This window comes from Pseudopipra pipra, chromosome 11 (assembly GCF_036250125.1).
Source record: "Pseudopipra pipra isolate bDixPip1 chromosome 11, bDixPip1.hap1, whole genome shotgun sequence".
Lineage (NCBI taxonomy): Eukaryota > Metazoa > Chordata > Aves > Passeriformes > Pipridae > Pseudopipra > Pseudopipra pipra.
In genome coordinates, this window is record NC_087559.1 from 19,929,032 (window position 1) to 19,956,745 (window position 27,714).

At 58.2% G+C, this 27,714-nt stretch overlaps 2 protein-coding genes and 2 long non-coding RNA genes across 14 annotated transcripts in view; 3 read left to right on the forward strand and 1 right to left on the reverse strand.

Annotated features, from left to right (window-relative positions):
- On the forward strand, window positions 1-26,957 carry LOC135420513 (uncharacterized). Of its 11 annotated transcripts, none has more exons than XM_064668069.1 (17): window positions 1-861; window positions 1,074-1,145; window positions 1,233-1,304; window positions 1,392-1,490; window positions 3,762-3,833; window positions 3,921-3,992; window positions 13,293-13,379; window positions 13,836-13,943; window positions 23,691-23,762; window positions 23,852-23,929; window positions 24,017-24,118; window positions 24,575-24,682; window positions 25,281-25,352; window positions 25,456-25,527; window positions 25,616-25,714; window positions 26,009-26,174; window positions 26,698-26,957. In XM_064668069.1, the coding sequence occupies exons 1-17, from the start codon at window positions 765-767 to the stop codon at window positions 26,900-26,902; spliced, it is 1,653 nt and encodes a 550-aa protein (XP_064524139.1). In that variant the 5' UTR covers window positions 1-764; the 3' UTR covers window positions 26,903-26,957. The 11 variants fall into 11 exon arrangements, with proteins under 11 accessions (XP_064524139.1, XP_064524148.1, XP_064524149.1 ...); XM_064668071.1 differs by lacking the exons at window positions 1-861; window positions 1,074-1,145; window positions 1,233-1,304; ... (1 more) ...; window positions 3,762-3,833; window positions 3,921-3,992 and adding exons at window positions 11,130-11,529; window positions 11,618-11,689; window positions 11,777-11,821; ... (1 more) ...; window positions 12,962-13,033; window positions 13,122-13,193 and having other exon boundaries at window positions 13,281-13,379; window positions 25,616-25,645; XM_064668068.1 differs by lacking the exons at window positions 1-861; window positions 1,074-1,145; window positions 1,233-1,304; ... (1 more) ...; window positions 3,762-3,833; window positions 3,921-3,992 and adding exons at window positions 11,131-11,529; window positions 11,618-11,689; window positions 11,777-11,821; ... (1 more) ...; window positions 12,962-13,033; window positions 13,122-13,193 and having other exon boundaries at window positions 13,281-13,379.
- Window positions 1-27,714, reverse strand: part of LOC135420517 (uncharacterized) — a 490,234-nt gene that overhangs the window by 453,763 nt on the left and 8,757 nt on the right. The window lies entirely within an intron of this gene.
- Window positions 5,198-6,144, forward strand: LOC135420515 (uncharacterized). The gene is made up of 2 exons (XR_010433567.1): window positions 5,198-5,360; window positions 5,884-6,144. It is a non-coding gene; the product is annotated as an uncharacterized LOC135420515 (long non-coding RNA).
- Window positions 20,843-22,590, forward strand: LOC135420514 (uncharacterized). The gene is made up of 3 exons (XR_010433566.1): window positions 20,843-20,916; window positions 21,004-21,109; window positions 22,048-22,590. It is a non-coding gene; the product is annotated as an uncharacterized LOC135420514 (long non-coding RNA).

Below are 27,714 nucleotides of genomic sequence, written 5' to 3' on the forward strand. Positions count from 1 at the left end.
GTTGCCACCGCCAAGGGAACTGGGAGCCTCAGTTGCAATAGAGGGACACCCAGCCTTTTTCCTTTAATGTCGTGGCAGTCCAGTCTGCAATGGATGAATTCCTTGCTGCTGTTGGCTAACCCTTGTGCTGGTACCAAGGTGCCATCCCTTGGATGGAGCAGGCAGGGAGGGATCCCAGGCCCACGGTGCTGGCGTTGCTGCAGCTGCCCTGATTGCCTGCCTTGGGTTATTTTTATGAATTACGGCATCAAGTCCTTCCCTGTTTCAATATGGGCCACCCCCCAGCCCTGAGTGCACAGCACACACTCGGTGTCGGCGTGGCGGGGGAAGAGCTGGCAGGTGCTGCCGGCAAGAGCGGGAATCACCGACAGGAGGTGAATGTTGGAGCTGGCATTGAGATTGCAGTAGAGCCATGGAACGTCTCACTTGTGCAATGTCATACAAATCAGTTCTCAGGCCAACAAGTAGACTGGACAGAGCTGTGTGGTGAGATGTGCTCCCCTGGCTGGGAGGGCAGCTCCTGAGATTTGTCCCTGCACAATCCCACCCAGACAGTGAGGTCACAGCAGGGCTGTGAGGTCACAGAGCCCCGTGGTCCCACAGCACCACAATGACCAACCACTTGGTCCCTGACCACAACTGTGGCGGCGGCGGCGTTTGAACAAAAATTACTGGACAGAGATTGTAGAGCAGCGGTGTCAGGACAGGGGTGTCAGGACAGCGGCGGCAGCAGTAGCTGCCGGCCGGTGTGAGGGCGAGGGGCCATGGCCCTTGCTCTCCGCCTCTTCCTCCTCCTCCTCCTGGCAGTGGCCCTGCACGCCAGGGCTGCCCAGGCTGCTCCGGTGCCAGCGCGGGGAGCAGGTCAGCCGGCGGCCTGGGGCACCTTTCCCGGCCAGCGGGCTCTTCTCCCCGGGAAGTGTCGGGGATGGTTTTCCCCTCTGCAGCTCTGGCCATGTCCATTGACATCTGGCCCCCACGGGGCTCCCCAAACTCCTTGCAGTGCCACAGTTCTCTGAGGCAGGAGGGGATCCCAGCATGCCATGGAAATGATTCCCATCTCTGTTTGCTTCTAGATGAGGGTGCTGGGAATTCTTTTTCAGCAGCTTGGCTAAAAGGTGGCTTGGACTCCTTGGGGTCTCCCGCAGGTAATTCTCAATGTGTGCTCAAAGAATAATCATTGACAACATGGCAAGAGCCAGATGACAGAAGCTTCTTTGGCTGTTGGGTTACAGGAGTGTCCGCAGGGAGGACTTTTCCAGCTTCTGGGCTGGTTCCTCCACACAAAGCTGGCTCACATCGTAGGGGTAAGAAGTCTGTCCCTGCTGAACTCACAGGCTGAGCTCTGGTTTTCTCAAATCTATTCATGTCAAATGGAACTACTTCCCATTCAGGTCCTCCAAGAGGCAGAAACCGATCTCCAGGAGACAAACCATCCCCGGAGGCACTGGAACTTCTGGACCAAATGCTGAATGAACTGGAGAGACGGAGAGGTGGGTCTGTTTCCTCATCCTGAGCCGTGAGACCCATCAGCCGGGGGCTTTAGATCCACGTGTGGACAGGCAGTGGCTGCACAACAGGAAGGGATCCATCGCAGCCACGCTGCTGCTTTCATGTCCCCAAGGTCCCTCCTGCTGCAGCTGCTCCCAGAGCTGGCCCTGAGTCTCGAGAGGCCCAAGGCACCAGAGCAGCCCAGAGCGGGATCCCTCCCGCGAGCCGAGGGCCGGAGCGCTCCCTGGCTCCCACCCTGGGCAGGGGCTCACGTGTCTCCTGAGAGGGCCTGACTTCGTCCTCTTGGGCTGTGGGAGCTGTCCTGGGGCAGGGAGGGATGGGGCTGGCACTGCCTGCTGCAGTCTTCCCCAGGGCTTTAGCCAGGGTTTCCTGAGTGCAGGAGACACCCCCGAGGGGCCCTTGGCTGCTCCAGCCGCTCCCCCAGGGATGTTGCACAGGGCCTGGAACGAGTGTGCAGAGCGGCCAGGAGCCAGCCCAGAGCTGCCCAGGCCCCTCTGCAGCTCTGGCCATGTCCATTGACATCTGGCCCCCACGGGGCTCCCCGAGCCCCTGCAGTGCCACAGTTCTCTGAGGCAGGAGGGGATCCCAGCATGCCATGGAAACAGTTCCCATCTCTGTTTGCTTCTAGATGAGGGTGCTGGGAATGCTTCTCCAGCAGCTTGGGTGGAAGATACTTTGGGTCCCTTGGGGTCTCCTGCAGGTAATTCTCAATGTGTGCTCAAAGAATAATAATTGACAACATGGCAAGAGCCAGGTGACAGAATCTTCTCTGACTGTTGAGTTACAGGGGTGTCTGCAGGGAGGACTTTTCCAGCTCCTGGGCTGGTTGCTCCACGGTGGTCCAGCTCACATCACAGGGGTGAGTAAACTGTCCCTGCTGACCTCACAGGCTGAGCTCTTGATTTTCTCTAATCTGTTCATGTCAAATGGAACTCTTGCCATTCAGGTCCTCCAAGAGGCAGGAATCAACCTCCAGGAGAGAAACCATCTCAGAAGGCACAGGATCTTCTGGACCAAATGCTGAATGAACTGGAGAGACAGAGAGGTGGGTCTGTTTCCTCATCCTGAGCCGTGAGACCCATCAGCCGGGGGCTTTAGATCCACGTGTGGACAGGCAGTGGCTGCACAGCGGGAAGGGATCCATCGCAGCCTCGCTGCCCCGCTGCTGCTTTCCCGCCTTCAGGGGCTGTTTCCCCGCCTGGCCTGGCTGCAGCTTCTCCCCGGCCTCTGCAGGAAGGCCTTGAGCATCCCCTGACCCCGTGCCCCAAATGCACCACGGGCCCTGCAGACCAGGAGATCCCCTGCAATTGCCTGGTCTGCTCTCCCGGCAGCTGCGGTGTGGCGGCTGTTTGGAGGAGGGAGTGCCCTGACCCAGCCCCAAAAGCCTGGCTGTTTCCCTGGACCTTTCCCATGTCTTTTATAAGCATTGCCTCCTGAAGATGCCACCTCCCTGGCAGGGAACAGTTCCATCAAAGACAGTTAAACAGTTCCAATCAAAGACAATTCAGCAAGTGTCCTGAAACCTTCTTTGCCTATCAAAAAGATAATAAGAGGACTGAAAATGTGGACTAATTACCATGACAAGCGAGAAATAAATAACCAGTAGAAGATAGAATACTAATAATAGAAAGATTTATGCAATTTATAGCCTATGAACATTAATCTCTTTGTTTGCTAAAATCTATTAATAGTGAAATATTTCAAAAATGCCTGTGTGTTTTTGGGGGAGTGACCGCATGTGCATCCAGAACTGTAATGGAGTAATATCTGCTTTCTAATATTAAAGATATTGTTAGAGTCTTTGATTTATCCTGAGGTTTTTGGAAACAGCTGTGATGGCTGTCCTTTCTGGGGAAAAGGCAGATTGTGAGAACAAGACTCCATGTGTCTCCTGAGAGAGCCTGACTTGGGCTGTGAGAGCTGTCCTGGGGCAGTGAGGGATGGTTGTGGCACTGCTTGCAGCAGTTTGCCCCAGGCCTTTAGCCAGGGATTCCTGAGTGCAGGAGACACCCCCGAGGGGCCCTTGGCTGCTCCAGCCGCTCCCCCAGGGATGTTGCACAGGGCCTGGAACGAGTGTGCAGAGCGGCCAGGAGCCAGCCCAGAGCTGCCCAGGCCCCTCTGCAGCTCTGGCCATGTCCATTGACATCTGGCCCCCACGGGGCTCCCCGAGCCCCTGCAGTGCCACAGTTCTCTGAGGCAGGAGGGGATCCCAGCATGCCATGGAAACGGTTCCCATCTCTGTTTGCTTCTAGATGAGAACACTGGGAATGCTTCTCCAGCAGCTTGGATGGAAGATACTTTGGGTCCCTCGGGGTCTCCTGCAGGTAATTCTCAATGTGTGCTCAAAGAATAATAATTGACAACATGGCAAGAGCCAGGTGACAGAATCTTCTCTGGCTGTTGAGTTACAGGGGTGTCCGCAGGGAGGACTTTTCCAGGTCCTTTGCTTATTCCTCTGCACAAGCCCAGCTCACATGGCAGGGGTGAGTAGTCTGTCTCTGCTGACCTCACAGGCTGAGCTCTGGTTTTCTCTAATCCATTCATGTCAAATAGAACTACTTTCTATGAAGATCCTCCAAGACACAGGCATCAACCTCCATGAGACAAACTATCACAGAATGCATTGGATCTTCTGGACCAAGTGCTGAATGAACTGCAGGGAGGGCACAGTGGGTTTCTTTCCCTCAGCCTGAGCCGTGAGACCCATCAGCCGGGGGCTTTAGATCCACGTGTGGACAGGCAGTGGCTGCACAGCGGGAAGGGATCCATCGCAGCCTCGCTGCCCCGCTGCTGCTTTCCCGCCTTCAGGGGCTGTTTCCCCGCCTGGCCTGGCTGCAGCTTCTCCCCGGCCTCTGCAGGAAGGCCTTGAGAATCCCCTGACCCCGTGCCCCAAATGCACCATGGGCCCTGCAGACCAGGAGATCCCCTGCAATTGCCTGGTCTGCTCTCCCGGCAGCTGCGGTGTGGCGGCTGTTTGGAGGAGGGAGTGCCCTGACCCAATGGGAAAACATCATCCATTTTCATGAACCTTTTCCATGTCTGTTTTAAGTATTGCCTCCTGAAGATGCCACCTCCCTTATGTGGAATGGTTCCAACTGATCCAGTTGTCTCTCTTGCTTTCCCCAGAGATGGACCAAGGGGCTGTTCACAAGTTAATGTTCCCCGAAGGAAGCAGTGGCTCCGTGCCAGGCTCTGCTGAGGGCAGGGAGGCGATGCCAGGCTCGGGCACACAGGGTAATTGCTGAGGCGTGGTCAGCCGGTGTCGGCCATCGGGGTGGCTGTGTGGCAGCAGCTCTTCCCCCAGTGCCCACTTAGGCCCATCATGGCAAGAAGACCATAACAGAACAGATAAATTATCCTAAGCAGACACAGTGGAATTGGGTACTGAGCAGTCTTGCTGAGGGCCGTCAGTGAGGGGCATGGGAGTGTCAGGGCTGGCACTGCCTGCTGCAGGGATGGGTTGTGTGCGTGTCCCTCAAAGGAGCGACTGCTCAAGCAGCTCCGCTCCCCCCGGGCTCTCCTCCCGGCCTTCTGGGTTTGCTTTGGTGGGACAGCCTGTCCCCAGGGCCTGGAGCCTCCAGGCACCCGCACTGAGGGAAACAGAGGATGTCCTGGCTGTGTCCAATGCGCTGTCGGCTTAGCAGGGGTGCCCAGGACGGGCTAATGCTCCAAATTGCTCCCACAGATGCAGCTGGTGCCACAACACATGCTCCCAAGATCCAGGAGAGCACTGGGAGAGATTTCTGTCGAGGAACACACTGTCTGAGTGTGATAATGGCAAGCATGTTGGGTGGGCAGCTTGCCATCATGTCATGCTGCGCTGGAATCTGGTACTGGCGGGTGAGAAAACGGTGAGTTGTTTGTTGATCTCCCCCTCAAACAGCTTCTTTTGAAGGCAGCTCCTAGCCATGGACCATTCCCAGCCTGGCTGCTGTGGAGCGGCCAGTTAGTCCTTGGCCAAAGAACTCTGCTGAGGCTTCTGCTGCTGTCCAGTGCTGTCCTGGCCTCTCAGCTGCTGGGCCCCTCCTGGGGAGCCCGCTGGGACTGGAGCCAGTGCTGGCTCCAAGTGAGCCTGCCTGGCCAAGAGCAGCCCCAGCAGGACGGGCAGAGGCAAAGCAAGGTGGGGAGGAGAAGGAGCGGGGACGAGATTGCCCTTGGAAGGCAGACGTGCCCTGGCGCCCGCTCCTGCCCAGGGACCCTGCCCAGAGCCATCCCCCTGCTCGCTGGGGCCTTGAGGGGCAGGTGTCCACCGGGGCCAAGGTGTGCCAGCAGCTCCCCCGTGGTGCTGAGCCTTGCCAGCTCTGGGCCCTGCTGGGCAGCAGAGTCCCTGTGTGCCCCCTGCAGCTGGGCCTCAGCCACCTCCTCTCTCCACAGGCACATCCTTAAAGAAAAGCTGAAAGCTGGTGGCTGGTCCCAAGATGTCTACAGCCGGAAAAGCTGGAGCAGCAGCTCTGAGTCTGACCAGCTTTTAATGGCACATCCACCCCTGAGCAGTTTTGAGCCCGCAGGCTAAGTCCTCCATCCATGGCCGATGGTTCAACACCAGGGAAATGAGTTGGAACTGCTCAACAGAACTCCAAGTGAGAGCTTCCAGGGTCAACTCTTCTGTACAAATAAAAAGGGACAGAGCTGGCACACCAGTGTTTGTGTGGTACCATGAGCCCTGGCTGAGCTCCAGCCCGGGCGCAGCCGTGGATGCCCACGGTGTGGGCAGGCAGGAGCCAGGCTGGGGCTGGGGGAGCCTGTGGTGAGGGACCTTGGGCTGAGGGCACATTTATTGCAGTGGGACCATCTGGGCCTGGGCCTCTCAAATAGGATGCCCAGGAAAAGAGGGAAGCCATCAAGAGCATTTTCAGGGCCACAGCCTGACAAACAATATCTGGAGGCAAAGCAGAAGTCCTTGCTAATTAACAGGCACTTGATGGGGCCTAACTGATGGGTAATCACCAATCCTGGGTGCTGAGTCCCCCGTTCAATGCTTTGACTGCCTAGGGAGTAACTCAGCTGTGATCACCCACTGCTTGAATGGAGCATTGAGAGGGCAGCCAGGGTAACACCCTGGGATCTGACAAATTTGCAGAACACATTTGCCAGGGTTTTCAGTAGTGGCTTCCCTTGGAAAAATAAGGAATGGGACTGGACTGTGCTCCATACAGAAGCCCTTCATGGAAGGATTCATTGCAGAACAGCTCTAGAGAGCACCAACAATCCAGGGGCAACCACACACTCAACCTCCCAGGTCAAAACACTCGGTGTTGCTGGGCTGGGGGTCCCCATATGGCAGGAGGGAATTTGGAGTCCCCCATAAGGTGGGACTGGTGTCCCTCAGGAGGCACCCAGGGATATTTTGGGCTGTCTTCTATGGTGTGCAGGGGGCTGAGGTTCCCCCATAAGACTTGCAGGGAGCTGAGGACTGGGATGAGGAACATGGGGGGGGCATTGGATTTTCCTCTAAAGGGGGCAGGGTGTTTGGAATCCTTCATAAGCCATGTAGGGGGCTGTCACTCCCCGTGAGGTTCTCAGGGGTTCTGGGGCCTCTTTTGTGGTGTGCAGGTGCTTAGGGAGCACCGTAACGTTTGCAGAGGGCTGAGCCTGGGGCCGAGTAGGGCCCTTCCTGGGACAGTCTGGCCGGGCCAGGGACCCGCGGGGCGAAGGGGCCACAGGGCAGCCTGACGAGCTGGGGAGGCACAACAAGGGGCCTCCTCGCTGACCTGAAGCCGAACAAACACCTACAGCCCCGGCGCTTCGCCAGGGCACAGGAGGCACTGCGGGGGGACAGCTGAGCCCGTGGCTTCTCACCCCAGCGGGAGCCTGGCACTGTGAGTTCCGAGGCCACGCCTTAGACGGCAGTGACCATGGCCCACAAGCTGGGAAGGTCTTGAGGGGCAGAGACTTTCAACGCTTCTCCCCGGGAAGAGTGGCTGATCCTGGGGTTTGTTTCATCTTTTCCCCTCAAAACCAATATCTTGACAGGGAGTAACACACCTTAGCTCCACCCTCCCGTGGCCTGTGATGTGCAGGGCTGGTTGTGCAGGCATTTTACAGAAACTGCCCTCAGTTTATTCACCTGCAGAGCCAATGTCATAACCTACCAAAAAGGGGCTTCTTATTCACTGTTGTCATAGCTGAGATACTCGGACAGATGGTACAATTCCAAGTACTTGGATCCAAAGCTGTCTCGAGTCAGCAAAGGATAAAGTGACAGTGGACACTGCTCAGTTCTTAGGGCAGAGGGAGTGGGAACAGAAAGTGCTCTCACAAATAAAGAGTTCCATGTTCACTGCTGGTGTTTAATACATCCCTTTGCCTGCAGTAGAGCTTGTTATCTCTTTCCAAGGATGGATTTCTCCGTTCCAGTCACTGGAAGCCCATGGCTGCCGGAATGCAAATGCTGTTGCCAGCGCCAAGGGAACTGGGAGCCTCAGTTGCAATAGAGGGACACCCAGCCTTTTTCCTTTAATGTCGTGGCAGTCCAGTCTGCAATGGATGAATTCCTTGCTGCTGTTGGCTAACCCTTGTGCTGGTACCAAGGTGCCATCCCTTGGATGGAGCAGGCAGGGAGGGATCCCAGGCCCACGGTGCTGGCGTTGCTGCAGCTGCCCTGATTGCCTGCCTTGGGTTATTTTTATGAATTACGGCATCAAGTCCTTCCCTGTTTCAAGATGGGCCACCCCCCAGCCCTGAGTGCACAGCACACACTCGGTGTCGGCGTGGCGGGGGAAGAGCTGGCAGGTGCTGCCGGCAAGAGCGGGAATCACCGACAGGAGGTGAATGTTGGAGCTGGCATTGAGATTGCAGTAGAGCCATGGAACGTCTCACTTGTGCAATGTCATACAAATCAGTTCTCAGGCCAACAAGTAGACTGGACAGAGCTGTGTGGCGGGATGTGCTCCCCTGGCTGGGAGGGCAGCTCCTGAGATCCATCCCCACACAATCCCTGTAAAGTAACATACATGCAGGTATCCCCCAAAAATGCCAAGGCAGTGGAAAGAATTCAAGAAGGTTCATTTTGAAGACAAGAACATTCAAAAGCATACAAAGGAAATTCTGCACCAGCTACAAGATCACTGGGCCTGAGAAAGTCACTGATCTCTTCCAGGCTTCTCTATTATCGCTGCCCCCCCGGCTCTCTCTGGCCCTGTAGCGTGTCTGTAAGCGTTCCCTCTGTGCTCCCGTTCCAGACAGAGAGGCTGAGGACTTGTCTGGTAATGGGGGGAGGGAGAAAGCAGCCAAACTGCCTTTGAGAAAGGTGTTCCTTTTTAGCAGCCAAGTGTGAGAAGGGCCTGAAGAATGTTCAGATGATCTTGTGTTGTTTTATCTAAGCCATGATTTACTGCCTAGGGAGAGCTGAACTGTCCGGTTTGCGATTCACCATGCGGGGATGTGAAGAGGGGTAACTTGAAACTCCAGGGTCTGTGTGTGTGGTGTGTGTTATGTGCATGATGGGCCAACCTGAGAGAGTGATGGATGTGTGACTTGCAGCTGTGTTCTGTCTTAATTTGCTTAACCACTCCCAGCTGAGAGTGAATGAGATAAAAACCCTAGATCATGGGCAATAAAGCAATTTCTGTCCATTAAATCAGGAGTCCCTAATTCATTCTGTCATATTCCTTTAACGCAGAAAAGCCTCCCTAAGGACCTAACTGTCTCCTCATAACAAAATCTTCTGCAAGCCTTTTCTATCCTCACAATCCCACCCAGACAGTGAGGTCACAGCAGGACTGTGAGGTCACAGAGCCCTGTGGTCCCACAGCACCACAAGGACCGACCACTCAGTCCCTGACTGCAACTGTTGCAGCAGCAGCGGCGGCGGCGGCAGTGTCAGATTTGGTGGCGTTTGGACAGTGATTACTGGACAGTGATTACTGGACAGTGATTTCTGGACAGAGATTGTAGAGCAGCGGTGTCAGGACAGGGGTGTCAGGACAGGGGTGTCAGGACAGCGGCGGCAGCAGTAGCTGCCGGCCGGTGTGAGGGCGAGGGGCCATGGCCCTTGCTCTCCGCCTCTTCCTCCTCCTCCTCCTGGCAGTGGCCCTGCACGCCAGGGCTGCCCAGGCTGCTCCGGTGCCAGCGCGGGGAGCAGGTCAGCCGGCGGCCTGGGGCACCTTTCCCGGCCAGCGGGCTCTTCTCCCCAGGAAGTGTCTGGGATGGTTTTCCCCAGGGCTTTAGCCAGGGTTTCCTGGGTGCGGAGAGAGCCCCGAGGGGCCCTTGGCTGCTCCAGCCGCTCCCCCAGGGATGTTGCACAGGGCCTGGAACGAGTGTGCAGAGCGGCCAGGAGCCAGCCCAGAGCTGCCCAGGCCCCTCTGCAGCTCTGGCCATGTCCATTGACATCTGGCCCCCACGGGGCTCCCCGAGCCCCTGCAGTGCCACAGTTCTCTGAGGCAGGAGGGGATCCCAGCATGCCATGGAAACGGTTCCCTTCTCTGTTTCTAGATGAGAACACTGGGAATGCTTCCCCATTAGACTGGCTGCGTAAAGTTTTGCAGCCCTTGCAGCCTCCTGCAGGTAAGTTTTCAATGACTCCTCAAAGAAAAATATTTGACAACATGGCAAGAGCCAGATGACAGAAGCTTCTCTGGCTGTTGAGTTACAGGGGTGTCTGCAGGGAGGACTTTTCTAGCTCCTTTTCTGGTTCCTCGGCCCAAACTCCTCTCACATGGCAGGGGTGAGTAGTCTGTCCCTGCTGACCTCACAGGCTGAGCTCTGGTTTTCTCTAATCCGTTCATGTCAAATGGAACTGCTTGCCATTCAGGTCCTCCAAGAGGCAAGAGCCAACCTCCAGGAGAGAAAAAGACTCGTGAGTCAAATGAAGTTCTGAAAGAAATTATGAAGGAACTTCAGAATGGGCGAGGTGGATCTGTTTCCTCACCTGAAGCCCAGTGTGGACAGGCAGTGGCTGCACAGCGGGAAGGGATCCATCGCAGCCTCGCTGCCCCGCTGCTGCTTTTCCGCCTTCAGGGGCTGTTTCCCCACCTGGCCTGGCTGCAGCTTCTCCCCAGCCTCTGCAGGAAGGCCTTGAGCATCCCCTGACCCTGTGCCCCAAGTGCACCACGGGCCTTGCAAAGCAGGAGATCCCTTGTATCGTGAAGATGCCACCTCCTTAACGGAGAATGGTCCCATCTGATCCAGGTGTCCCTCTTGCTTTCCCCAGAGATGGACCAAGGGGCTGTTCACAAGTTAATGTTCCCTGAAGGAAGCAGTGGCTCCGTGCCAGGCTCTGCTGAGGGCAGGGAGGCGATGCCAGGCTCGGGCACACAGGGTAATTGCTGAGGCGTGGTCAGCCGGTGTCGGCCATCGGGGTGGCTGTGTGGCAGCAGCTCTTCCCCCAGTGCCCGCTCGGGCCCGTCACGGCAGCAGCCAAAGCTGAAAGCACGACAGGTTGGAGGCATCTGGAGCATGTTCTGCAGCACCTGGGAAACGGGACTCTGGCCCCAAGGTCCCTCCCGCTGCAGCTGCTCCCAGAGCTGGCCCTGAGTCTCGAGAGGCCCAAGGCACCAGAGCAGCCCAGAGCACGATCCCTCCCGCGAGCCGAGGGCCGGAGCGCTCCCTGGCTCCCACCCTGGGCAGGGGCTCACGTGTCTCCTGAGAGGGCCTGACTCCGTCCTCTTGGGCTGTGGGAGCTGTCCCGGGGCAGGGAGGGATGGGGCTGGCACTGCCTGCTGCAGTCTTCCCCAGGGCTTTAGCCAGGGTTTCCTGAGTGCAGGAGACACCCCTGAGGGGCCCTTGGCTGCTCCAGCCGCTCCCCCAGGGATGTTGCACAGGGCCTGGAACGAGTGTGCAGAGCGGCCAGGAGCCAGCCCAGAGCTGCCCAGGCCCCTCTGCAGCTCTGGCCATGTCCATTGACATCTGGCCCCCACGGGGCTCCCCGAGCCCCTGCAGTGCCACAGTTCTCTGAGGCAGGAGGGGATCCCAGCATGCCATGGAAACGGTTCCCTTCTCTGTTTCTAGATGAGAACACTGGGAATGCTTCCCCATTAGACTGGCTGCATAAAGTTTTGCAGCCCTTGCAGCCTCCTGCAGGTAAGTTTTCAATGACTCCTCAAAGAAAAATATTTGACAACATGGCAAGAGCCAGATGACAGAAGCTTCTCTGGCTGTTGAGTTACAGGGGTGTCTGCAGGGAGGACTTTTCCAGCTCCTCTTCTGGTTCCTCGGCCCAAACTCCTCTCACATGGCAGAGGTGAGTAGTCTGTCCCTGCTGACCTCACAGGCTGAGCTCTGGTTTTCTCTAATCTGTTCATGTCAAATGGAACTGCTTGCCATTCAGGTCCTCCAAGAGGCAAGAGCCAACCTCCAGGAGAGAAAAAGACTCGTGAGTCAAATGAAGTTCTGAAAGAAATTATGAAGGAACTTCAGAAAGGGCGAGGTGGATCTGTTTCCTCAGCCTGAGCCCAGTGTGGACAGGCAGTGGCTGCACAGCGGGAAGGGATCCATCGCAGCCTCGCTGCCCCGCTGCTGCTTTCCCGCCTTCAGGGGCTGTTTCCCCACCTGGCCTGGCTGCAGCTTCTCCCCGGCCTCTGCAGGAAGGCCTTGAGCATCCCCTGACCCTGTGCCCCAAATGCACCACGGGCCTTGCAAAGCAGGAGATCCCTTGTATCGTGAAGATGCCACCTCCTTAATGGAGAATGGTCCCATCTGATCCAGGTGTCTCTCTTGCTTTCCCCAGAGATGGACCAAGGGGCTGTTCACAAGTTAATGTTCCCCGAAGGAAGCAGTGGCTCCGTGCCAGGCTCTGCTGAGGGCAGGGAGGCGATGCCAGGCACGGGCACACGGGGTAATTGCTGAGGCGTGGTCAGCCGGTGTCGGCCATCGGGGTGGCTGTGTGGCAGCAGCTCTTCCCCAGTGCGCGCTCGGGCCCATCACGGCAGCAGCCAAAGCTGAAAGCACGACAGGTTGGAGGCATCTGGAGCATGTTCTGCAGCACCTGGGAAACGGGACTCTGGCCCCAAGGTCCCTCCTGCTGCAGCTGCTCCCAGAGCTGGCCCTGAGTCTCGAGAGGCCCAAGGCACCAGAGCAGCCCAGAGCACGATCCCTCTCGCGAGCCGAGGGCCGGAGCGCTCCCTGGCTCCCACCCTGGGCAGGGGCTCACGTGTCTCCTGAGAGGGCCTGACTTCGTCCTCTTGGGCTGTGGGAGCTGTCCCGGGGCAGGGAGGGATGGGGCTGGCACTGCCTGCTGCAGTCTTCCCCAGGGCTTTAGCCAGGGTTTCCTGAGTGCAGGAGACACCCCCGAGGGGCCCTTGGCTGCTCCAGGCGCTGCACAGGGCCTGGAACGAGTGTGCAGAGCAGCCAGGAGCCAGCCCAGAGCTGCCCAGGCCCCTCTGCAGCTCTGGCCATGTCCATTGACATCTGGCCCCCATGGGGCTCCCCGAGCCCCTGCAGTGCCACAGTTCTCTGAGGCAGGAGGGGATCCCAGCATGCCATGGAAACGGTTCCCATCTGTGTTTGCTTCTAGCTGAGAACACTGGGAATGCTTCTCCATTGGATTGGCTGCGTAAAGTTTTGGGGCCCTTGCAGCCTCCTGCAAGTAAGTTCTCAATGTCCCCTCAAAGAAAAATATTTGACAACGTGGCAAGAGCCAGATGACAGAAACTTCTTTGGCTGTTGAGTTACAGGGGTGTCTGCAGGGAGAACTTTTCCAGCTCCTCTTCTGGTTGCTTCGCCCAAACTCCTCTCACATGGCAGAGGTGAGTAGTCTGTCCCTGCTGACCTCACAGGCTGAGCTCTGGTTTTCTCTAATCTGTTCATGTCAAATGGAACTGCTTGCCATTCAGGTCCTCCAAGAGGCAAGAGCCAACCTCCAGGAGAGAAAAAGACACTTGAGTCAAATGAAGTTCTGAAAGAAATTATGAAGGAACTTCAGAAAGGGCGAGGTGGGTCTGTTTCCTCAGCCTGAGCCGTGAGACCCATCAGCCGGGGGCTTATGATCCATGTGTGGACAGGCAGTGGCTGCACAGCGGGAAGGGATCCATCGCAGCCTCGCTGCCCCGCTGCTGCTTTCCCGCCTTCAGGGGCTGTTTCCCCACCTGGCCTGGCTGCAGCTTCTCCCCGGCCTCTGCAGGAAGGCCTTGAGCATCCCCTGACCCCGTGCCCCAAATGCACCACGGGCCCTGCAGACCAGGAGATCCCCTGCAATTGCCTGGTCTGGTCTCCCGGCAGCTCCGGTGTGGCGGCTGTTTGGAGGAGGGAGTGCCCTGACCCAGCCCCAAAAGCCTGGCTGTTTCCCTGGACCCTTCCCATGTCTTTTATAAGCATTGCCTCCTGAAGATGCTACTTCCCTTATGGAGAACAGCTCCCTCTGATCCAGTTGTCCCTCTTGCTTTCCCCAGAGATGGACCAAGGGGCTCTGTGGCAGGCGGCGTTCCCCGAAGGAAGCAGTGGCTCCGTGCCAGGCTCTGCTGCGGGCAGGGAGGCGATGCCAGGCACGGGCACACGGGGTAATTGCTGAGGCGTGGTCAGCCGGTGTCGGCCATCGGGGTGGCTGTGTGGCAGCAGCTCTTCCCCCAGTGCCCGCTCGGGCCCGTCACGATGTGGGTTCAGTGAGGGTTTGCTCTGCACTCCTGAGAGAGCCCCGAGGGGCCCGTGGCTGCTCCAGCCGCTCCCCCAGGGATGTTGCACAGGGCCTGGAACGAGTGTGCAGAGCGGCCAGGAGCCAGCCCAGAGCTGCCCAGGCCCCTCTGCAGCTCTGGCCATGTCCATTGACATCTGGCCCCCACGGGGCTCCCCGAGCCCCTGCAGTGCCACAGTTCTCTGAGGCAGGAGGGGATCCCAGCATGCCATGGAAACGGTTCCCATCTCTGTTTGCTTCTAGATGGGGATCATGACTTGGATTATCTGGAAATCCTGCTGAATGATGCAGTGAATTTCCTGGGGCAACCTGGAGGCAAATTCTCAGTGTCCCTTTCCTGACAGAATAATTCTTTTCAATGTGGCAAGAGCTCATTCATGTGCCATTTTCCTTAAGACCCTCTCAAGGTTGCTGGATTGTGGCAATCTTGGCCAACTCCTTGCTCAGGCCCAAGAGGGATCCCACAGGATCCCTGTCAGGGGGAGCTTTTAATCTTCTTTCCCTGGAAGTGCCAGTTGCTCCCTCTGTGTCGACACGGAGAAAGGCAGAGAGGGAAGGGGCCGGGCCCAGGGCTGTGCCCGGGGGGCTGTGCCTGGCGCGGCTCCTTTGCCGGCCCCTCGGAGCCAGAGGTGCTCCCGCTGCGGCTGCCAAGCCATGGCCCTCGCTGGGGCTGAGTTTGGAGCTGGGGCAGCTCAGAGCCCAAAGCTGGGCCAGCCGGGCGCCTCTGCAGGGGCCAGGACAGAGAGCTGCCCGTGTGTGCCCTGTCCCTGCGGGATCCCCTCACCCCCCCTGTACCTCAGGGCTGCCCGTGAAGAGCCCCAGGGATGACACAAGTGTCTCTGCCTGTTGAGTTACAGGGGTGTCCGCAGGGAGGACTTTTCCAGCTCCTCTCCTGATTCCTCTGAGCAAGACCATCTCATATGGCATGAGTGAGTAGTCTGTCCCTGCTGACCTCACAGGCTGAGCTCTGGTTTTCTCTAATCCATTCATGTCAAATGGAACTGCTTGCCATTCAGGTCCTCCAAGAGGCAAGAGCACACGTCCAGGAGAGAAAAAGACCCTTGAGTCAAATGAAGTTCTGAAAGAAATTTTGAAGGAACTTCAGAATGGGAGCTCCCTGGCTCCCACCCTGGGCAGAGGCTCACGTGTCTCCTCTGAGGGCCTGACTCCGTCCCCTTGGGCTGTGGGAGCTGTCCCAGGGCAGGGAAGGATGAGGCTGGCACTGCCTGCTGCAGGGATGGGTTGTGTGCGTGTCCCTCAAAGGAGCGACTGCTCAAGCAGCTCCGCTCCCCCCGGGCTCTCCTCCCGGCCTTCTGGGTTTGCTTTGGTGGGACAGCCTGTCCCCAGGGCCTGGAGCCTCCAGGCACCCGCACTGAGGGAAACAGAGGATGTCCTGGCTGTGTCCAACGCGCTGTCGGCTTAGCAGGGGTGCCCAGGACGGGCTAACACTCCAAATTGCTCCCGCAGATGCAGCTGGTGCCACAACACGTGCTCCCAAGATCCAGGAGAGCACTGGAAGAGATTTCTGTCAGGGAACACACTGTTTGATTGTGATAATGGCAAGCATGTTGGGTGGGCTGCTTGCCATCATGTTGTGCTGCGCTGGAATCTGGTACTGGCGGGTGAGAAAACGGTGAGTTGTTTGTTGATCTCCCCCTCAAACAGCTTCTTTTGAAGGCAGCTCCTAGCCATGGACCATTCCCAGCCTGGCTGCTGTGGAGCGGCCAGTTAGTCCTTGGCCAAAGAACTCTGCTGAGGGTGCTGCTGCTGTCCAGTGCTGTCCTGACCTCTCAGCTGCTGGGCCCCTCCTGGGGAGCCCGCTGGGACTGGAGCCAGTGCTGGCTCCAAGTGAGCCTGCCTGGCCAAGAGCAGCCCCAGCAGGACGGGCAGAGGCAAAGCAAGGTGGGGAGGAGAAGGAGCGGGGACGAGATTGCCCTTGGAAGGCAGACGTGCCCTGGCGCCCGCTCCTGCCCAGGGACCCTGCCCAGAGCCATCCCCCTGCTCGCTGGGGCCTTGAGGGGCAGGTGTCCACCGGGGCCAAGGTGTGCCAGCAGCTCCCCCGTGGTGCTGAGCCTTGCCAGCTCTGGGCCCTGCTGGGCAGCAGAGTCCCTGTGTGCCCCCTGCAGCTGGGCCTCAGCCACCTCCTCTCTCCACAGGCTCCTCTCTGCTCCTGCTCCAGCCCAGCCAAACACCTCGGGCAGGAAGAGCTGGACCTCTCATCTCTGCTCTTCCTGCCCAAAGCTGGACGTGCTGACGCGGCTGAAGAACGGGCTTCTCACCCTCCTGGTCCAGCTGCCACAAAAAGGAGCCCCTCTGCCCCCGAGCCCTGCGGCCCCACCCTCCAGCCCAGTCTAAAGGTGGTCCTGCCCTGCCAGGGTAGGGATTTGGGCCACCTTAACGTGCAAATAAATAGAAATAATCCCCCCCTTGAGTGTCTGGGTGGTCCCACCAGCAAAGCCCCAAGGCCCCAGCCCTGGCTGAGCTCCAGCCCAGGTGCAGCCGTGGATGCCCACGGTGTGGGCAGGCAGGAGCCAGGCTGGGGCTGGGGGAGCCTGTGGTGGGGGACATTGGGCTGAGGGCACATTTATTGCAGTGGGACCATCTGGGCCTGGGCCTCTCAGATAGGATGCCCAGGAAAAGAGGGAAGCCATCAAGAGCATCTGTAGGGACATTGTAATGTCAGCAGGCAAAACAAGGGGTCTCCTTGTCACCTCTGGGTGCTGTGCTCCTGTCCAGATGCTCTCTGAGCGAGGGTTTGACTGCCTAGGGAGTAACTCAGCTGTGATCACCCACTGCTTGAATGGAGCATTGAGAGGGCAGCCAGGGTAACACCCTGGGATCTGACAAATTTGCAGAACACATTTGCCAGGGTTTTCAGTAATGGCTTCCCTTGGAAAAATAAGGAATGGGACTGGACTGTGCTCCATACAGAAGTCCTTCATGGAAGGATTTGCTGCAGAACAGCTCTAGAGAGCACCAACAATCCGGGGGCAACCACACACTCAACCTCCCAGGTCAAAACACTCGGTGTTGCTGGGCTGGGGGTCCCCATATGGCAGGAGGGAATTTGGAGTCCCCCATAAGGTGGGACTGGTGTCCCTCAGGAGGCACCCAGGGATATTTGGAGGTGTCTTCTATTGTGTGCAGGGGTGAGGGCCCCTGAAGAAGTGGGGGGGGCTGCAGTCCCTTGTGAGGCACCCAGGGATATTTTGGGGTCTCTCCTGAGGGCTGCAGGGGGCTGAGGTCCCCCATAAGACTTGCAGGGGGCTGAGGACTGTCATGAGGAACATGGGGGGGGTTGGATTTTCCTCTAAGGCAGGCAGGGGGTTTGGGGTCTTTCATAAGCCGTGCAGGGGGCTGTGGCCTCTCATGAGGTTCTCAGGGGGTCTGGGGCCTCTTCTGTGGTGTGCAGGTGCCTGGAGACCCTTTAAGGCGTGCAGGGGGCTGGGGTCCCTCGTGTGGCTCACAAGGATATTTTGGGGTCTCTCCTAAGGTGTGCAGGGGGCTGGGGTCCCTTGGCAGGCACGCAGCAGGGCTAAACTTTAGGGGGTTTCTTGCTGTTCTTCCCACGCCCGGCTCTGGGTCGAGGCCATGCCGAGCTGGGAGCAAATGTGCTGACCCTGCTCTGCCCGGGCTGCTGGAACAGCGGGCGGGCCCATCCCATCCCATCCCATCCCATCCCATCCCATCCCATCCCATCCCATCCCATCCCATCCCATCCCACCCCATCCCATCCCATCCCAGGGCCCTTCCCAGGGCAGTCTGGCCGGGCCAGGGACCCGCGGGGCGAAGGGGCCGCGGGGCAGCCTGACGAGCTGGGGGGAGGCACAACAAGGGGCCTCCTCGCTGAGCCCTTGGCTGGAGCTTCTCCGAAGCAGAATTCCGGTGTTAAGAGCCTCCAAAGCAGCCAAGAGCCAGAGGAGCTCACGGAAACGTTCATGCGAATCCAAGGCAGACCCCACTGCACACCCCATGCTGAGCTCTCTGCCCCTGACAGCGCTCGCAGCCTCTTTTCTCCCGTGCCCGAGCGCGGGTCCCTCCCCGTTCCCCCACTGGCCCAGGGACCGCGGGGTTACACCTTCCCCACACGCCCACAGCGCCCCCAGTCCACGGCCAGCAGGGGAAGGGTCCCTGGCCTTGCCCAAAGGGGGGTCCCGAGTCTTTGCTGCTGGTTGGTCCCCTTGTCTCGGGGCAAACTGCACCTCTCTGTGTCTGACAACTGCACCACCAGGCCCTTGGCACTGCACCGCCGACTTGGCAAGAACGCCTCTTCATCCCTAATAGAGCCCAACACACACCTACAGCCCCGGCGCTTGGCCAGGGCACAGGAGGCACTGCGGGGGGACAGCTGAGCCCGTGGCTTCTCACCCCAGCGGGAGCCTGGCACTGTGAGTTCCGAGGCCACGCCTTAGACGGCAGTGACCATGGCCCACAAGCTGGGAAGGTCTTGAGGGGCAGAGACTTTCAACGCTTCTCCCCGGGAAGAGTGGATGATCCTGGGGTTTGTTTCATCTTTTCCCCTCAAAACCAATATCTTGACAGGGAGTAACACACCTTAGCTCCACCCTCCCGTGCCCTGTGATGTGCAGGGCTGGTTGTGCAGGCATTTTACAGAAAGTGCCCTCAGTTTATTCACCTGCAGAGCCAATGTCATAACCTACCAAAAAGGGGCTTCTTATTCACTGTTGTCATAGCTGAGATACTCGGACAGATGGTACAATTCCAAGTACTTGGATCCAAAGCTGTCTCGAGTCAGCAAAGGATAAAGTGACAGTGGACACTGCTCAGTTCTTAGGGCAGAGGGAGTGGGAACAGAAAGTGCTCTCACAAATAAAGAGTTCCATGTTCACTGCTGGTGTTTAATACATCCCTTTGCCTGCAGTAGAGCTTGTTATCTCTTTCCAAGGATGGATTTCTCCGTTCCAGTCACTGGAAGCCCATGGCTGCCGGAATGCAAATGCTGTTGCCAGCGCCAAGGGAACTGGGAGCCTCAGTTGCAATAGAGGGACACCCAGCCTTTTTCCTTTAATGTCGTGGCAGTCCAGTCTGCAATGGATGAATTCCTTGCTGCTGTTGGCTAACCCTTGTGCTGGTACCAAGGTGCCATCCCTTGGATGGAGCAGGCAGGGAGGGATCCCAGGCCCACGGTGCTGGCGTTGCTGCAGCTGCCCTGATTGCCTGCCTTGGGTTATTTTTATGAATTACGGCATCAAGTCCTTCCCTGTTTCAAGATGGGCCACCCCCCAGCCCTGAGTGCACAGCACACACTCGGTGTCGGCGTGGCGGGGGAAGAGCTGGCAGGTGCTGCCGGCAAGAGCAGGAATCACCGACAGGAGGTGAATGTTGGAGCTGGCATTGAGATTGCAGTAGAGCCATGGAACGTCTCACTTGTGCAATGTCATACAAATCAGTTCTCAGGCCAACAAGTAGACTGGACAGAGCTGTGTGGCGGGATGTGCTCCCCTGGCTGGGAGGGCAGCTCCTGAGATTTGTCCCCTCACAATCCCACCCAGACAGTGAGGTCACAGCAGGGCTGTGAGGTCACAGAGCCCCATGGTCTCACAGTGCAACAATGACCAACCACTTGGTCCCTGACCACAACTGGGGCGGCGGCAGCGGCGGCGTTTGGATGAAGATTACTGGACGAAGATCACCAGATAGGGATTGTACAACAGGGGTGTCAGGACAGCGGCGGCAGCAGTAGCTGCCAGACGGTGTGAGGGCGAGGGGCCATGGCCCTTGCTCTCCGCCTCTTCCTCCTCCTCCTCCTGGCAGTGGCCCTGCACGCCAGGGCTGCCCAGGCTGCTCCGGTGCCAGCGCGGGGAGCAGGTCAGCCGGCGGCCTGGGGCACCTTTCCCGGCCAGCGGGCTCTTCTCCCCGGGAAGCGTCTGGGATGGTTTTCCCCAGGGCTTTAGCCAGGGTTTCCTGGGTGCGGAGAGAGCCCCGAGGGGCCCTTGGCTGCTCCAGCCGCTCCCCCAGGGATGTTGCACAGGGCCTGGAACAAGTGTGCAGAGCGGCCAGGAGCCAGCCCAGAGCTGCCCAGGCCCCTCTGCAGCTCTGGCCATGTCCATTGACATCTGGCCCCCACGGGGCTCCCCGAGCCCCTGCAGTGCCACAGTCCCAGCATGCCATGGAAACAGTTCCCATCTCTGTTGGCTTCTAGATGAGGATCATGACTTGGATAATGTGAAAGTTGGAAATGTGGATGATGATTTGAATTTCCTGGAGCAACCTGGAGGCAAGTTCTCAGTGTCCCTTTCCTGACAGAATAATCCCTGTCACTGTGGCAAGAGCTCATTCATGTGCCATTTTCCTGAAGACCCTCTCAAGGTTGCTGGATTGTGGCAATCATGGCCAACTCTTTGCTCAGGCTCAAGAGGGATCCCACAGGATCCCTGTCAGGGGGAGCTTTTAATCTTCTTTCCCTGGAAATGCCAGTTGCTCCCTCTGTGTGGACACGGAGAAAGGCAGAGAGGGAAGGGGCCGGGCCCAGGGCTGTGCCCGGGGGGCTGTGCCTGGCGCGGCTCCTTTGCCGGCCCCTCGGAGCCGGAGGTCCTCCCGCTGCGGCTGCCAAGCCATGGCCCTCGCTGGGGCTGAGTTTGGAGCTGGGGCAGCTCCAGGGAGTCCCTGGTGCCCTGACAGCTCTGCGTGGGGCTCCTTTGGTCCCAGTGAGGGGCCACTGCTGGCCTGTGGGAGCTCTGCCTCTGCTCCTGAGGGGAGGGCAGAGATGAGGGCCCTGCAGTGAAGTATGTCTGGCTGTTGAGTTACAGGGGTGTACACGGGGAGGACTTTTCCAGCTGCTGTGCTGGTTGTTCCATACAAGCTAAACTCACATCACAGGGGTGAGTAGTCTGTCCCTGCTGACCTCACAGGCTGAGCTCTGGTTTTCTCTAATCCATTCATGTCAAATGGAACTGCTTCTCATTCAGGTCCTCCAGGAGTCAAGAGCCAACCTCAAGTTGAAAAGAAATCCCAGGAGCCATCTGAAAGCATGAGGCAAATGCTGAAGGAAATGCTGCAAGGAGGGCCTGGTGGGTCTGTTTCCTCAGCCTGAGCCGTGAGACCCATCAGCCGGGGGCTTATGATCCATGTGTGGACAGGCAGTGGCTGCACAGCGGGAAGGGATCCATCGCAGCCTCGCTGCCCCGCTGCTGCTTTCCCGCCTTCAGGGGCTGTTTCCCCACCTGGCCTGGCTGCAGCTTCTCCCCGGCCTCTGCAGGAAGGCCTTGAGCATCCCCTGACCCCGTGCCCCAAATGCACCACGGGCCCTGCAGACCAGGAGATCCCCTGCAATTGCCTGGTCTGGTCTCCCGGCAGCTCCGGTGTGGCGGCTGTTTGGAGGAGGGAGTGCCCTGACCCAGCCCCAAAAGCCTGGCTGTTTCCCTGGACCTTTCCCATGTCTTTTATAAGCATTGCCTCCTGAAGATGCTACTTCCCTTATGGAGAACAGCTCCCTCTGATCCAGTTGTCCCTCTTGCTTTCCCCAGAGATGGACCAAGGGGCTCTGTGGCAGGCGGCGTTCCCCAAAGGAAGCAGTGGCTCCGTGCCAGGCTCTGCTGAGGGCAGGGAGGCGATGCCAGGCACGGGCACACGGGGTAATTGCTGAGGCGTGGTCAGCCGGTGTCGGCCATCGGGGTGGCTGTGTGGCAGCAGCTCTTCCCCCAGTGCCCGCTCGGGCCCGTCACGATGTGGGTTCAGTGAGGGTTTGCTCTGCACTCCTGAGAGAGCCCCGAGGGGCCCGTGGCTGCTCCAGCCGCTCCCCCAGGGATGTTGCACAGGGCCTGGAACGAGTGTGCAGAGCGGCCAGGAGCCAGCCCAGAGCTGCCCAGGCCCCTCTGCAGCTCTGGCCATGTCCATTGACATCTGGCCCCCACGGGGCTCCCCGAGCCCCTGCAGTGCCACAGTTCTCTGAGGCAGGAGGGGATCCCAGCATGCCATGGAAACGGTTCCCATCCCTGTTTGCTTCTAGACAGGAATCATGACTTGGATTACCTGCAAGTTCTTGTGGATGATGCTTTGAGTTTCCTGGAGCAACCTGGAGGCAAGTTCTCAGTGTCCCTTTCCTGACAGAATAATTCCTTTCAATGTGGCAAGAGCTCATTCATGTGCCATTTTCCTGAAGACCCTCTCAAGGTTGCTGGATTGTGGCAATCATGGCCGAATCTTTGCTCAGGCCCAAGAGGGATCCCACAGGATCCCTGTCAGGGGGAGCTTTTAATCTTCTTTCCCTGGAAATGCCAGTTGCTCCCTCTGTGTCGACACGGAGAAGGGCAGAGAGGGAAGGGGCCGGGCCCAGGGCTGTGCCCGGGGGGCTGTGCCTGGCGCGGCTCCTTTGCCGGCCCCTCGGAGCCGGAGGTCCTCCCGCTGCTGCTGCCAAGCCATGGCCCTCGCTGGGGCTGAGTTTGGAGCTGGGGCAGCTCCAGGGAGTCCCTGGTGCCCTGACAGCTCTGCGTGGGGCTCCTTTGGTCCCAACATGTAGATCAGCAGGTATGACAGAATCTTCTCTGGCTGTTGAGTTACAGGGGTGTCCGCGGGGAGGACTTTTGCAGCTCCTGAGCTGATTCCTTTGCACAATCGCAGTTCACATGGCAGGGGTGAGTAGTCTGTCCCTGCTGACCTCACAGGCTGAGTTCTGGTTTTCTCTAATCTGTTCGTATCAAATGGAACTACTTCCCATTCAGGTCCTCTGAAAGGCAAGAGTGAAGCTGAAGGAGACAAAGAATTTCTTGAATCAAATGAAATCCTGAGAGAAATTGTGAAGGAACTGATGAGAGGACGAGGTGGGTCTGTTTCTCTCAGCCTGAGCTGTGACACTCATCAGCCAGGGGCTTTAGATCAGTCTCATCTGATCCAGTTGTCCCTCTTGCTTTCCCCAGAGATGGACCAAGGGGCTCTGTGGCAGGCGGCGTTCCCCAAAGGAAGCAGTGGCTCCGTGCCAGGCTCTGCTGAGGGCAGGGAGGCGATGCCAGGCACGGGCACACGGGGTAATTGCTGAGGCGTGGTCAGCCGGTGTCGGCCATCGGGGTGGCTGTGTGGCAGCAGCTCTTCTCCCAGTGCCCGCTCGGGCCCGTCATGGCAAGAAGACCATAACAGAATAGATTAATCCCGAGCAGACTCAGGGAACTTGGGTACTGAGCAGTCCTGTTGAGAGACCTCAGTGAGGAGCATTGCCTGAAACATTGGAGCAGCTGCAAGGGGTGCCCCGACTGGGGAAAAAAGGCAGATGGGGAGAGCAAGGCTCCAGTACCTCCTCAGAGGGCCTGACTCAGTCCCTTTGGGCTGTGGGCAATGGTTGGGAGGCGGGAGGACTAGTTGTGGCACTGCCAGATGCAGGGCTTTAGTGCAGGGCTTTAGTGAGGGTTTGTGGCACAGAGCCTCGAGGGGCCCTTGGCTGCTCCAGCCGCTCCCCCAGGGATGTTGCACAGGGCCTGGAACGAGTGTGCAGAGCGGCCAGGAGCCAGCCCAGAGCTGCCCAGGCCCCTCTGCAGCTCTGGCCATGTCCATTGACATCTGGCCCCCACGGGGCTCCCCGAGCCCCTGCAGTGCCACAGTTCTCTGAGGCAGGAGGGGATCCCAGCATGCCATGGAAACGGTTCCCTTCTCTGTTTGCTTCTAGATGAGGGTGCTGGGAATGCGTCGCCATTAGATTGGCTGCATGAAGTTTTGGAGCCCTTGCAGCCTCCTGCAGGTAATTCCCCTCAAAGAATAATAATTCTATATTTTATAAACAATAAACGTGGAAAGATCCAGGTGACAGAAACTTCTCTGGCTGTTGAGTTACAGGTGTGTCTGCAGGGAGGACTTTTCCAGCTCCTCTACTGCTTGTTCCATACAAGCTAAACTCACATCACAGGGGTGAGTAGTCTGTCCCTGCTGACCTCACAGGCTGAGCTCTGGTTTTCTCTAATCCATTCATGTCAAATGGAACTGCTTCTCATTCAGGTCCTCCAGGAGGCAAGAGCCAACCTCCAGGTAAAAAGAAATCCCAGGAGCCATCTGAAGGCACGAGGCAAATGCTGAAGGAAGTGCTGCAGGCAGGGCCTGGTGGGTCTGTTTCCTCATCCTGAGCCGTGAGACCCATCAGCCGGGGGCTTTAGATCCACGTGTGGACAGGCAGTGGCTGCACAGCGGGAAGGGATCCATCGCAGCCTCGCTGCCCCGCTGCTGCTTTCCCGCCTTCAGAGGCTGTTTCCCCACCTGGCCTGGCTGCAGCTTCTCCCCAGCCTCTGCAGGAAGGCCTTGAGCATCCCCTGACCCCGTGCCCCAAATGCACCACGGGCCCTGCAGACCAGGAGATCCCCTGCAATTGCCTGGTCTGGTCTCCCAGCAGCTCCGGTGTGGCGGCTGTTTGGAGGAGGGAGTGCCCTGACCCAGCCCCAAAAGCCTGGCTGCTTCCCTGGACCTTTCCCATGTCTTTTATAAGCATTGCCTCCTGAAGATGCCACTTCCCTTATGGAGAACAGCTCCCTCTGATCCAGTTGTCCCTCTTGCTTTCCCCAGAGATGGACCAAGGGGCTCTGTGGCAGGCGGCGTTCCCCAAAGGAAGCAGTGGCTCCGTGCCAGGCTCTGCTGAGGGCAGGGAGGCGATGCCAGGCACGGGCACACGGGGTAATTGCTGAGGCGTGGTCAGCCGGTGTCGGCCATCGGGGTGGCTGTGTGGCAGCAGCTCTTCCCCCAGTGCCCGCTCGGGCCCGTCACGGCAGCAGCCAAAGCTGAAAGCACGACAGGTTGGAGGCATCTGGAGCATGTTCTGCAGCCCCTGGGAAACGGGACTCTGGCCCCAAGGTCCCTCCTGCTGCAGCTGCTCCCATTGTTGCAGAAAGCAAGGCTCCAGTGTCTCATAAGTGGGCCTGACTCTATCCACTGTGGAAACTTTCTCCCAGGGAAGGATGTTTTGTTGTGGCACTGCCTGCTGCAGTTTTTCCCCAGGGCTTTAGCCAGGGTTTCCTGAGTGCAGGAGACACCCCCGAGGGGCCCTTGGCTGCTCCAGCCGCTCCCCCAGGGATGTTGCACAGGGCCTGGAACGAGTGTGCAGAGCGGCCAGGAGCCAGCCCAGAGCTGCCCAGGCCCCTCTGCAGCTCTGGCCATGTCCATTGACATCTGGCCCCCACGGGGCTCCCCGAGCCCCTGCAGTGCCACAGTTCTCTGAGGCAGGAGGGGATCCCAGCATGCCATGGAAACGGTTCCCATCTCTGTTTGCTTCTAGATGAGGGTGCTGGGAATGATTCTCCATTGGATTGGCTGCATGAAGTTTTGGGGCCCTTGATGTCCCCTGCAGGTAAAGTGTCATTTTCCCTCAAAAATCAATTACTCAAAATTCTAAACCCAATAAATGTTGCAAGAGCCAGATGACAGAAGCTTCTCTGGTTGTTGAATTACAGGCGTATCTGCAGGGAAGACTTTTCCAGCTCCTCTGCTGGTTGGTCCACACAAGCCCAGCTCACATGGCAGGGGTGAGTAGTCTGTCCCTGCTGACCTCACAGGCTGAGCTCTGGTTTTCTCTGATCCGTTCATGTCAAATGAAACTAACTTTCCATTCAGGTCCTCCAAGAGGCAAGAACCAACCTCCAGGTGAAAAGAAATCCCAGGAGCCATCCGAAGGCATGAGAGAAATACTAAATGAACTGGGGAGAGGTCAGGGTGGGTCCCTTTCCCTCAGCCTGAGCTGTGAGGCTCATCAGCTGGGGGCTTTAGATCCACATGTGGCTGCACAGCTGGAAGGGATCCATCGTAGCCTCTCTGGACTGGGGCTCACATGTCTCCTGAGAGGGTCTGACCCTTTTGGCTGTGGGAGCTGTCCTGGAGCAGGGAGGATCAGTGCTGCCTCCAGCCACCCGCACTGAGGGAAACAGAGGATGTCCTGGCTGTGTCCAACGTGCTGTCGGCTTAGCAGGGGTGCCCAGGATGGGCTAACGCTCCAAATTGCTCCCACAGATGCAGCTGGTGCCACAACACGTGCTCCCAAGATCCAGGAGAGTGCTGGAAGAGATTTCTGTCGAGGAACACGCTGCTTAATTGTGATAATGGCAAGCATGTTGGGTGGGCTGCTTGTCATCATGTCATGCTGCGCTGGAATCTGGTACTGGCGGGTGAGAAAACGGTGAGTTGTTTGTTGATCTCCCCCTCAAACAGCTTCTTTTGAAGGCAGCTCCTAGCCATGGACCATTCCCAGCCTGGCTGCTGTGGAGCGGCCAGTTAGTCCTTGGCCAAAGAACTCTGCTGAGGGTGCTGCTGCTGTCCAGTGCTGTCCTGGCCTCTCAGCTGCTGGGCCCCTCCTGGGGAGCCCGCTGGGACTGGAGCCAGTGCTGGCTCCAAGTGAGCCTGCCTGGCCAAGAGCAGCCCCAGCAGGACGGGCAGAGGCAAAGCAAGGTGGGGAGGAGAAGGAGCGGGGACGAGATTGCCCTTGGAAGGCAGACGTGCCCTGGCGCCCGCTCCTGCCCAGGGACCCTGCCCAGAGCCATCCCCCTGCTCGCTGGGGCCTTGAGGGGCAGGTGTCCACCGGGGCCAAGGTGTGCCAGCAGCTCCCCCGTGGTGCTGAGCCTTGCCAGCTCTGGGCCCTGCTGGGCAGCAGAGTCCCTGTGTGCCCCCTGCAGCTGGGCCTCAGCCACCTCCTCTCTCCACAGGCAAGAGAGCAGCCTTGCTCCTGCTCCAGAGCAGCCAAACACCTCGGGCAGGAAGAGCAGGACCTCTCACCCTCACTCTTTGTACCCTTGTTCAGCTGCGTTGCCGCGGCTGCAGCACCTGCTTTTTGATGTCAAGGTCCAGCTGCCATCAAAACGTTCCTCTCTGCCTCTAAACCCACTGATCGCACCCTATGACGAGGACTGAAGTTGGTCCTTTCCTGCCCACCCCTTTTGTTCAAATAAAGATAGATTCAGCATCACTTGAGTGTTTGGGTGGTCCCACCAGCAAAGCCCCAAGGCCCCAGCCCTGGCTGAGCTCCAGCCCGGGCGCAGCCGTGGATGCCCACGGTGTGGGCAGGCAGGAGCCAGGCTGGGGCTCCTGTGACCAGCAGCAGGGCCCTGAGGGGCTGGGGCAGTCCGTGGTGAGGGTCCTTGGGCTGAGGGCACATCTATTGCAGCAGGACCATGTGGTCCTGGACCTCTTTGGTGGTTTAAATAACCCAGGGTTAAAAAAAAGGTTAACCCCACTGAGGATGTCCACCCCCTCCTCTTCCCCCTTCTGGCAGGGGGAGAGACACTAGGAGAGACAATGGGAAAATGAAATTGTGGGAATCCCAATTTTACACGCATTTACAGAATTTTTACAAGAAAAACTTGCAGTAAACAGAACAATACAAATGGATTGGTTTACCCACAAACAGGAGTATACACCACCGAACAAAAGAAACTGCTCCCTGAAGAGAGCATCCAGTGTAGTTTTCCTGCCTGGACCCCAGGATAAAAAAACAAGAGGGCTCCTTCCCGTTTTTCACCTCACATGGCTTGGGAGAAAAAAGAAATCAATGTGGCAAATGAGTTTCTGCAGTTTAACACCCTCCCCCAGCCAGACAAACAATGGGGAAGAGGGACAAAGCAAAGCTTGGAAAAGTCTTTTGTCTGAAAGGACTTATGCTGCAGAGACACTGGGTCCGATGGTGCCTGTGGCGGTGACGGTCCCTGCAGTAGTGGTGACGTTTG